Here is a 12,030-nt window from a genome sequence, read left to right on the forward strand (position 1 = left end):
CCGATGGTTTCCGGCATTATTATCATAATTTGCGAAAACAGCTACTAAAACCAGAAGGACCACGTGGAATCATAATATGAGCAGAAATTATTCCCAAGAATACCACATACAGGAGAGTTCTCTCCCGATGTATTTCTTGAGTTTGTATAATGTGAAAAAAGCATCGCGCATGTTCGACGTTCTTCAATCACTTGCGTGTGAACAAATGCGCTTATTTTTTTTCTTGTGTTTGTATGGGGATTCATGGGATGGGGAAACACACACATCTAGGTCTCACAGACACACGCGCCAGTTACCTACCGCTACCTAACCCACGTATAGGCAATGACATCCCGTATAGAAACTCGATTAATTCCTCCTGTCTTTTAATTGTCCCCATCAGCTAACACGTCACGCTGCTAAAGTTGCAGGTAGGAATATTTTGAGAAAAACATTCTTCTGTGACCAACAGGTTCCCCGGATTTCAATATAATCAAAACCCTGTGGGCGTAACCGCAATCTAAGTTTGCGCTCAAGGACAAGGGCAATATATAACAGTAATTGAGTTAAAAATTCGATGAAGAAGGCATGGCTGCAAATCGACAAAAATTACATTAAAGAGACCCATTCACGGTCTCCTGTGATACACAGTCGCACGTAATACAGACCACATAGGGAAGGCAAAGAAAATAAACATAACCGAGTGCAAGAAAAGTATTGGTACAACAAGAACAAGTCGGGAAACCAGAAGCTGGTCACATCAGGTATGAAAGGTTTTGTGTATTTCTTATTTCTTCTTCTAGCACGTAATATATATGCATATATTATGTCAGAATATTCACTTTCGCGTGCTATTGACGTTCAGTCTTAGAATTCGCACTGAAGTGACAACTTTGTGCTATTATAATTTCGTTAGTAATAGTGTAATTTCCACCAAACTTGGTAGGATCATTCTTTATATTATAACCTATATTAAAGCAAAACTTCATAATGAGATGAACTTAAAGAGCCCAGTTAATTACTAAAAATTTTAGTATTATACTATTATTGACTTTATTTGAACAGATATTGGTATGAAAGGTATTTGGGGGCCTAGGCACCATTATAGTGGCAGATTCGTGATTTTTTTCAGATTTTTCGGTCAAATAGGTTCCGAGAATGGGTCTGTGAAAAAAATTACTACTTTTTAGCCCCTGCCTTCCCCCTCGTGCATTGAATGTCAGAACTGAGACCATCTTTAAAAAGGACTGATTCCTTTAATACCCCACATGATTGCATTCGGTGAAAAAGGATTTTACACATTTTAAACCCTCAAAATGAACGGATTCTAATTCAAAACCAACCGTTCAAGCTACCTTTTCAATTTGAATGTTAATTACGACTGTAAAACAACGATACATCGGATTGGAAAGGCGTTGAATCACATTTTTTAAGGTATGTCGGTTGTGGTCCTGGAATTTGAGCAAATGCTACAGGTGTTTAGTCAAGTTAATGTTTACCAATTGGGCAAGCATATAGAGTCGGCGTGGGACATTATGCAATAACCATTCTTGTGTCCTTAGGTAAGTATTCTTGGGTTTGTTGTACTACCAAAAGACAAATGATTATTCAATGCGTAAGATGGCGTTTTGTCAGAAATTAAGATGTACCTCCTTTCCTCCAAGTTAATCGATTTCCGCCACCATGCTTGACGGTTGCATGTATGTCACGAGTTTTAAGCTCCTTTTTGGGTTACTTAGAGACACACTGCTTTCTATAAAACCCAAACAGTTTGTATTTACTTTTGCTTGACCTCCAGAACTAAATACCAAAAGTTTAACATTTTTATAGTACGTCACTTTGTTTTTGTAATTTTACGGAAATAGGCCACCCGAAGTGCCAATGCAGCATAACCTTACCAGGTTAAGTTTCCGGTCATTCTCATAACATGATACTGTCAAATGTTTAACTAAAAAAAATACTGACGTACTGATAAACTTCGAAAAGTATTAAATTTGGTACCTTTGGTGCCAAAAAGACAGCACCGCTAGCAACGTTCGTGACCTACCGTATATGATCCACTTAAAATGAATTTGGAATCAGTCAGAATGACAAAATTATAGTAAACTAATCGGTGGTAAACTGGCGTCAGCGCGAATGGCTGACCTTAGACGATCAGTATTTCAACAATCTGGTGTCAATCTGAATGACAATATTATGGCGAACTGATCGTCTAGTGTATTTTTATAACAATGACTGATGATGAAATAAAATCTATTAAACTGACTGGACCGATGATAAGTTGAGTGTAGTGCAGTTGTCATTGTGAAACATGACTTCCGAATGGTTTGGATCTTAAAATTCATGCAACAAAAGTGGTTTTTGTCTTGTTTATACTAAACACGTCAGTCCATCATTGATGGATTGACTTATGTAGACTGATGAAATAGACTACAGTCAATAATGGTGGATTAACACCAAATGGACTGATGAAAAACTGATGTGCTCAGTATAAAAAGACGACAAAAACTAACTTTTTAGGCATGCGTTTAAAAATTCGAACCATTTGGATGTCACACTTTGATTAACAGCGGAATGACAAATGCATTACGTTCAAGTTATCATCAGTCCACCCAGACAGACAAATTTTATTGAAAAATTTAAATTTTCATCAGTCGTTGCCATAAAAATGCGTTAGACGACCAGTTTGCCGTAATTTTTTATCCTGACTGAAGCCAGACTGATGAGATACTAGCCGCATAAGGTCAGCATATGGGAATTTCCACACTAACTGTAAAGCAGAAGAGTTTGGGGGTCCAAAAGGGGCAATTACTTCCGTTCTCAGAAACTATCAAACCGAAAAATCTGAAAAAAATTATGTTAGACTCTACACATGTTATCTAGAACTCATTGGGGGAATATTCAATGTATAAACAATAAGAGCTGTATGTAAGTGGAACAATCGTGTAGCCAAAGATTCCTACATAAAGAATCACAAAACCTTTCATACCCCTAAGCGCCGAGCTTCCGGTTTCTGACTTGTTTATACTACACACCTCAGTCCGTTAGCTCCTCATCTGTCAATTTTTAATGGATGAGCGATGTAAGCGAAGAGAATTCCCCTACACTTCAAAGGGCAAACTGACTTGCGTTAACATCTCACAGAAAAAAAGGGCGACCCCACGCAGATATTTGGTGTCATCGACTCGCGAACCTTGGTCATATGAACGAATCTGGAAGTGGACTTTGTCAAACCGAAAATAACATCACCAAAATTAATCTTCAACTCTTACGGGTTAGAACACTTTTTGCATAAATTGATATGCGGAATATTGAATATTCTGAATTGAAATAGATTCTAATGACACACCAGGACTATTGGTGCGTACTCATGCCGAACAACAATAAAATTATTCCAGTCATTTCAGAGACGAATCTCTTAACCAGAATTATTCAAATACTACGGAACCGAAAACTGGGGGTATGTAGGCCCGCAAACCCAATAAAACAAACCAGTTTTCATCCAAAGGCCTTGTAATAAAATTGCGTGACTTCTTACATATTAGCACACATTTTTATTCCTTTCTAATATAACAAATGAAAATACAACTACGTTTGAACTGTTCGAGGGGAGCTAAAAATGATAACTTGAATCTTGTCAACTATTTGCAACCAATGGTCTCATATTCACTTGGTAATAAATAAAAAAATATAATCACATCTTCTCAACAGAATTACGACGAACCTGTAGAACCAGACAAATCCCATCTCTTCCTTTCTTGCTTCAATATTTATTGTGATAAAATACTTTTTAGGTCAGGCTGATTATTTATTTCTTCTTCTTTTTATTTTTGTCATTGTTTAAGATTTCGGATTTACGTTTTTGGCCAGCTTTGCCCGCTTGACCGGAATTCGTCAAGACACCACTGCCGCCCTTAGCCGCTTTCTTTTTCTTCTCTTGACGCTCCTTTTCTTCCAGTTCCTGGTTCTCACGTTCAATGAGAGTAATCAGTGTATTGCAGCGACGCTGCAATTCCAACGCTGTTCGAGATTTCAAAAACCAATCAAAGCGGAACTGAGCTGATGCCCTACAAAGAGAAATGAACATGAAATCTTCGTTTAAGGAAATGACATTATTTGCTTACCTTATTGCCGCGCGTAATTCCTCGTAAACGTTTTCCTTATCAAAACCTAACTTATGAAGCATACAAACAAGGAATCTATCTTCGACTTCTGTATAATTTTTGCCTTTGTTGTTGCCATACTGTAATCTCAGTTGGTGGAATGGTGCACGGTAGCGGGCCATCTATAGAAAATAAAAAAATGATTATTGACGAGGAAGTCATCATCCATTCAGTCACTCACCTTTTGATCTAACGCTTTCTTGATGGACAAACGACGTTGAATCTTAGCTTCCCCTCTTTCGATTTGTGCCATTATCCGTTCAATATCTTGGAGTTCATGACAGCGTTCCCAGAACACAGTACTGTACTCTATTACCTCCTCCGGCGTCTTCCCTTCGACGTCCTTGGCAATGTTTTCGATGTCATCACGGCCATACTTTTCATTAGCTTTGATGAACTGGTTAAAATCTCGCTTTGTCCAATTTGTAAAACCTTGAATAAAAAAGTCTCATCCTAAATTTCCTCATGTATTGTTTCTAGCAATGATCATACCTTGTGTTAAAAGCAACTCCTTCTCGGTAACCTCTTCTTCCGTCAATGGTTCTGCGTCATCGATTTTCTTTTGTTCTTCTCGTTGAGCCTTGGCGGCTTCAGGGCCAAGTTCTGAATTTTTAGGTACCTTGTAACCTAACGTCTTCCGATAGTAGTAAATTTCTTGATCAAGAAGCTCGAACAAACGAGGTGGGAAAAATTGGAAATCTTGTACAATTGGCTGTTTTGGAGGGCGTGGAGCTTTTGGCGCTTTCGGTTCAGCCACACGCAACGCCTCACGGAAATACGCATCAACTGCATAGTTAGCTTTACGTTCACGCTTGGGCGGTTCAATCCAATTACCCATTGCATTCAATTTCTGTTTTTCACGGTAATCTTCACCTTCGAATTGATACAAAGATTTCCCTTCTCCGGCATTATCGAGTGTAAAATCGCGCAGGGAACTTTCCCCCAATTGGTCATACTTGTGTTTTTGTTGCTCAGTTATTGATTCACCCCGTTGTAAGATAGTATCAATGTCCTCGTCTGTTAATTCCGAATCTTTTGAAGAGAAAACATGATTCGCACCGAAACGGATAATGTTCAACATTTCATCCTTGTTCAATTGTGTAGAACGATTGTCCACCAGACGACCTTGTTGAATGACTAATTTATCGAGACGAAGCTTTATTTCAGCTCTTTCCACAATTTTCTCCTCAACAGTGTTTTCAGTAATCAGACGGAAAACACGAACCTGTTTCTTTTGACCAATTCGATGAGCTCGATCCATAGCCTGTAAGTCCATTTGAGGATTCCAGTCAGAGTCGTAGATGATGACCACGTCGGCTGTGGCTAAATTGATACCCAAACCGCCAGCTCTGGTGGACAACATGAAAATAAATTTAGGGCTGTTCTCGGCATTGTATTCTTCAATTTGTCTATTTCTATCCTCGTGAGGCGTTTGACCATCCAAGCGGCAGTAATTGAATCCTCTCCACAAACAATAATCTTCCAGAATATCTAACATACGCGTCATTTGAGAGAAAATCAGAACCCTGGAGCCTTGTTCTTGCAGTTTTGGAAGTAGTTTTTCTAAAATGGCCATCTTGCCTGAATTGTAGGCCAAATGTTCATCAGTTGTGTAAGGTGGACCAGGTTCAGCGCCATCGAACAAATAAGGGTGATTTGTACATTTCCTGAGCTGCATTAGAATATTTTGTAGTCGCATTTTTTCAACTTTACCCGCTCCGTTGACAATATCAATATCTTTCAGTAGGATTTTCGTGTACCATTCTCTCTGCATTTTTGATAATCCAACAAAAATCTTAATTTCCTTTTTCGGTTTCAAACGCTTCTCCACTTCGGCTTTGAGACGACGAAGAAGGAAGGGTTTCAATACAGCATGAAGACGTTCAATTAATGCATTGTCCCCCAAGCAACTATTTGTATTGAACCACGAGTCGAAATCTTCTGCACTGTTAAATACATCTGGCAACAAGAAATTCAAAAGGGCCCACAACTCATGCAAGTTGTTCTGCAGCGGGGTTCCGGTGATAAGTAGACGATTTGCCGTTTTAAATTCGCGAAGAATTTCAGATAATTTCGACTTTTCATTTTTAATACGATGAGCTTCATCGATGACCATGTAACGCCAATTGAATTTCTTGAATACGGATTTTTCGCGAATACACATTTCGTACGACGTGACACAAACATCCCATTCACCCGGCATGAGTATATCTCGAATGAATACGTTACGTGCTTCCTGGTCACCAATGAGGCAGACGGCACGTAGGGACGGACACCACTTTTTGAATTCGTTCATCCAATTCTGGAGGGTTGATTTAGGCACAACCACAATGTGGGGTCCTGGGTTGTTTCTGAAAATAAAAAGTTATAAAATGGGTGAATATGATCAGCCAATTCGTAACGTCACGAATTGGTTTTCATGGTATGTATTTATATTTCCAAGGTGATCTAAGATAATATATGGAACAAAATAGAAATGGTCAATTTTTTCCCTACACAATCAGGAAAACAGAATTCCTTTAAAATCGGTGAGCATTTGCTACCGTATCGATTTATGTGAGTAGAAGAGCTTTTTTTCAGCTCTTTGAATGATATCTAATGAACTTACAAGCAGTGTTAGTGTGGTGTGCTTATGGCAAATTTAGCCAATCACTAGTCAAATTTTTAACTCCAAGGCGCACCTCAAGAATAATTATTCTATAAATAAAATGGTTGATGAGACTACCAGAACTGGAGCATGTTAGCTGCAACCGAGGCACCAATTAAGCTCTGGCAGTTATATAAATGTACGAATTTCAGAAAGGACAACAGTAATGGGGGAGGGCTGAATGAAGCAGTAAATGAAAATCAGAATGACAAATTTGTGATCGTGAAAATGAATTGGCTGGCACAAAGTGATATGGTAATCAACGAATTTGTCTGTACATAGAAAAATATACCTTGGACTAACATTTTCCAGATATATCAGTTTTTAACTCAGCCTGTTGGGCTACGTATTACTTCCTAACATAGCCTATGGGAAAAAAATAAGGAGATGCAATAATAAGGGACAGGGAATAATCCTTACTCTCCAGGTACTTGAACCCCAATCCGGGCACATTTAAAAATGAAGGCTACATTTAACCAGAACATCTACGATTCTTTACAAGTGCGGCGTACTTGCTTTCTAAGAAGGTATCAGTTACACCCCAAATCCCATAGTTTTCGAAGATCCGCGTTTGCGGTTGGCGATAAAAATTTCCTCCGCCTGATAAATTTCCAAAATGTCCATTTTCTATTAGCAGTGGTGGCGATCTGTTTGACAGATAAGGTGGAGTAGTCTTCTACACAAATCACTAGGGATATTCACAATATGCGCTTTCACTGGAACAAAAGGGGACCAAGCTAGCGTAACCCATCTTACAATTCTTCTCATCCTGCAGAAAAGCGGTAGTAAAAGGGATAAATAATGCCAAGAGAACCATGAAAGAGAAAACTGCTGGTTCCCAACGAAGAGTCAAGGAAAATTATAAAGCAGTTGTATCGGGTAACTGAGGATTGCCCTTAGGTAAAAAAGCTACAGTCGTAGCGTATAGGCAATAATGCTCTTGATCAAGCAACATTTCGTTGAGTAAAAAATAACTGAAAATGGAGAAAAATTGCAGTCATGTAACGGAAGGGATGAACATTTCAAATGTGGCCCATTTCCCTGAATTCTTCCAAAAAGGAATCGCACAAGACGCTAATAACAATAATAATTCTTCACATGAAGAACAGACTCCTTCGTAGTTCCTGCAGGGATTGACAAGTACAAATGTGTCACATATCGCTCTCAAGTCATTCCATCATAGATTATTTGCCATGTCATGCTAAGGGCACTCAGCAAGGAAGATCCTCTGGGGAACTGGAGGTGAAGCTTAAAGCTAAGCTATAATTAAAACCCAAGTCGAAGTGTGTCCCGAGGCATCTGTAGCTAAAAGTAAACCGAAGCGACAGCACTCCTCTAACGATCCGAATTAATAATAATAATGGTTGGCGCAATAATCCATATTGGATCAGGGCCTTGAACTGTGTTAGAGCACTTCATTCAAGACCGTAACGGTACACTACAGTACACTAGGCAATGTGGTCAGTATTGCGCTCGCCCGAGATTATTATCCTGATTTGACTCAGGTACTCATTCACAGCTGAGTCGACTGGTATCCGACGTTAAATCACGATACAAATCCCACTGCCACCAGTGAGATTTTCCGTACAACAACCTTGTGCTCTAACCACTCAGCTACCCGGACACGATCCAAATTCCTAAGCACAAAGGGCAGCATAGAGGGCTCCGCCGACAACGAATAAGGCTACGGAGCCAATGGATGGGTCTTGTATCACGATATCCATCCATCCAGTTATAATACTGCATTGCGAACAGCTTAGGAGAAAATTCCTTGTAGCTATAATAACTGCATCATCGGAAATCATCAAGCTTTGCTTGGAGTCGGTAGGTGTATACCGTGACTGTTACGAAAGCACGAACGATTGACCGAGGATGCACTGATCTTGTCGAAAGTTCGGCAATAACCCTGGACAGGGTCTCTGAGCTGCCATCATTCAAAAAGTGTTTTCTCTCTATCCCAACAAGGATAACTCTCTCTAAGCTTGGTCAGTCTCGCCAGAGATCATGGTGACAATTGCTGACATAGCGGCTCTCGTCGAAGAATGGAAAGTATGAAGCGCTATCACGCTCTCAGAGCACCGGCGCCTCGATTTCGAAATGGACATGGACCTCCAACCGCTCCATTTCCGAATCCACGAAAGACAAATTGGACGGTGTACAAACCACAACTCAGCACCTCAGTTACGATCCCTGGGAGGCGGGTCAAATCCGTTGTTGAAATTGAGAAACCAAACCAGATCATCATAATGAATGAGAGAGAAACTTTCGAAAAGAGTTATCGACTCCAACCCCAAAGAAGGATAAAACACCATGATAGAATTCAGATTTGGCAAAATAGGGGAAAATGACATGATGTTTCTCAGACGAGCTTTAAAATCTGATTCAATTATTGGGTGAATTAAGTACAAAGGCCCAGAAAACGCTGGAGACGATCTCGACCATGTTAATGAACCCGTAGTGCAGTACATTAGGAGACTGGATTCACGCAGTCGAATGGAGAAACTTAAATTCCTGCCGATTGGTGGCAATTTTTGTGAAGAGAACTAGGGTCCTCTAAAGCGGCATTTTTATTGGTAGGGCTATTAACGGAACACTTCTCCTTAAACTATCACATGGAAAACATTGAGGTAGTTGTCTCGACTATATGTAGAAGAAGTGACTGCACTTCATAAACCAGACATCGTAACTACCAGGCTAAACTGAACGTAGCTGGCAGGCTATATGCAGCTCAAACCTTAGAAGAACATAACACGACAAGGTTTTCTTCAATGAGAAATCTGCACACTCTCAGCCTCTGGAAGATATGCTCAGATCCGCAAAAGCGATTGTGAGGGATGGGCCTCACAAAAGGCGAGCTGCGACTTCCCCAAAAAAACTAAAGTAACTAGCAACTGTTCCATCTGACACGAACAATCCAAATATATCTCGGAGCGAAACCGGGGGCCAGAGTTCCTTACTAAGGCAGGCTAAGACCGGATACCGATTGTCGCTTCGCTGATGACGATAATATTACGTATGATTTCCCTAATATGTATTACATTTGTGCAATTGTGTGTTTTGGTTACCCCTTTGTAGTCGGATCAGTTTTGTTCGGTTGCATCAGTGATCCAATTATACACATTTCACTTGATCAAAAAAAGCGTAGGCATTCTGTTTACAAACTATAACTAAAGCCAAGTTGGACGGAATATTTGAGGTGTCAGTTTCTCGACCTTCTTCCTCCCCTCCCGGGTTCGAATCTTGGCCATGCTTACGATTACCATGAGGATATATGATAGAAAAAGGACAGTCTAGTTCCCCACTTAAAAAAAATCTTACATACACATAACCTTAAAAATATTTAAATTGGATACGCTTCTCTAAGCAGCCGCATTTATGGCGCATAAACTAAATATGCGACATACAGAAAGTAAGTGGTACACTTCAGGGTTTTAGCCTCTTTCCTAAAGTGCACCCACATAAATATGGGCATAGTTCCATCTTTTTAACTGGCTTTCTGAGTTAAATGATGTCGGCTGTAATCATAGCTTGATTAGAATTCTCCTGAAGTATAATTCACAGTTTACTTATAAAGGTCTTTTATAATGCCTTCAACAGGTATAGAGAATAAAGCAGGTATTAAGAAAAAAAAGGTAAAATATAATAAAATGCGGGCACATATTGCACTTAGAAGGTATTTAACCAAACTCATCATGTTAATAGCCCCCAGCGTAGTGAAACAGAAAAAAATCTGGGAACTGAAAGACATAAAATCTAAGTAATGAAAGTGTGTCGAAAAGGATTATTTGCAAAACATCAGCCTGCAAACGATGGTAATCGAAAAGACTCGGACTGCTTCCCTTTTTTAACAACAATTGACTTTCATGGAATTGCTTTTCTTCCTACTGAATAGATCTTCTTTGAAGAGTTCGGTTTCAACTTTTGAATATTGTTGTGCCTACCAAAGTTTAACGATTTCTTAATTACGTCCTGTTGTAAAATATGCCTGCGGAACTAATGATAAAGCAGTTCCTTAATAATTCGCAAATCCGAGTAAGGACAACAGAATAGAGGCCTTAGCTCTGTTCTCTACGGAAACGATACTCTCGAAAAAGAAAATTGAAATCAACTTACTTGAAATGCTTCAAATATCCCAACAATGAAATCGTCTGCAACGTTTTGCCGAGACCCATCTCATCAGCAAGGATTCCATTGATGCCGTTCTCATAGAGAGAAATCATCCAGTTCAAACCGCGAATCTGATAATCTCGCATCTCCCCGCCCTTGATGTAGGCGGGCGATGCCTCGAAGCGGAATACAGCCTTCGAGTTTGTTTCCTCAGCCAGCAGTTCCTCATCCTCTTCTTGTTCGGTTTTTCGGTGGCGATGACTGAAATGAAATTGATCAAACACTTGGAATTACAAGCGCCAGACCTAAGTAGACAATGTGACATACTCAGCTGCCGCAGATGATGGTTCCACTACTTCCTTCTGCTTTTTCGGACGACCAACTGGTTTGCCCTTCGACGGGCTCTTGGAGCCTGTGTTGGTCATGAAATGAGTGAAGATTTCTGTCTGTTTGAGGAGATAATCGAAGCGCTTGCCGCGGTCTGCCTCAATCTTCGTGTCGAACTCCACTTCCTTTTCCGCCGATGAATTAGATTCCTCATCACCGCTGCCTTCACTCTATGAGTACAAACAAACCGAATTGAGGTAAGTAAGCGCGAAACACGCTGCAAACCGGCTTCAGCCGCTGACAGAGAACACAAGGCAGTCACCCGTCCATCGGGTGATTCGTGCTTTGTGTGTTACAAATTTTACTCACCGTATTTTCGTTAATGTCCGGCTGCTCCGGAGTTTCTTCTTTGTCGGACATTTTCAGCTAGGATGAAGGACAAATAATACTACGATATCCAAGAAACCACAAACTTCACGGGGAAACAACGACACTCACTCAAAGCAAGGACTGACGAGCGGCAAAATATCACTTCTCTTCAGCGTCCAGAGCAGAAGAGTGAAGTTGGCGATTATGTCATTTTCCGCACATATGACGAGTGAATTTCATATTGTTTGAATTTGTGTGGTTCGAAGATTAAATAATAGAATACTGGGCAAAATATGAAAATCAAGCTCAAAATAATAACTGAATTTAGATGTTCAACGCGATAACCGATTAACGGTTGTCAGCGAATACAAATTTTCTACAGATTTATATAACTTAATTCAGTCGGAATATAGAAATTTTCCACTAAATTCAAACAAT

At 39.9% G+C, this 12,030-nt stretch overlaps 1 protein-coding gene across 1 annotated transcript; it reads right to left on the reverse strand.

Moving 5' to 3' along the window:
- Positions 1-3,510: 3,510 nt before the first annotated feature.
- Positions 3,511-11,778, reverse strand: LOC119655596 (chromatin-remodeling complex ATPase chain Iswi). Its single transcript, XM_038061553.1, has 7 exons — positions 11,593-11,778; positions 11,224-11,453; positions 10,903-11,157; positions 4,635-6,493; positions 4,324-4,574; positions 4,104-4,264; positions 3,511-4,046 (listed from the first exon to the last, which is right to left on the reverse strand). Exons 1-7 carry the CDS (start codon positions 11,641-11,643, stop codon positions 3,788-3,790), a joined length of 3,066 nt encoding a protein of 1,021 aa, XP_037917481.1. The 5' UTR covers positions 11,644-11,778; the 3' UTR covers positions 3,511-3,787.
- Positions 11,779-12,030: the final 252 nt, after the last annotated feature.

Source organism: Hermetia illucens, chromosome 4, assembly GCF_905115235.1.
Source record: "Hermetia illucens chromosome 4, iHerIll2.2.curated.20191125, whole genome shotgun sequence".
Lineage (NCBI taxonomy): Eukaryota > Metazoa > Arthropoda > Insecta > Diptera > Stratiomyidae > Hermetia > Hermetia illucens.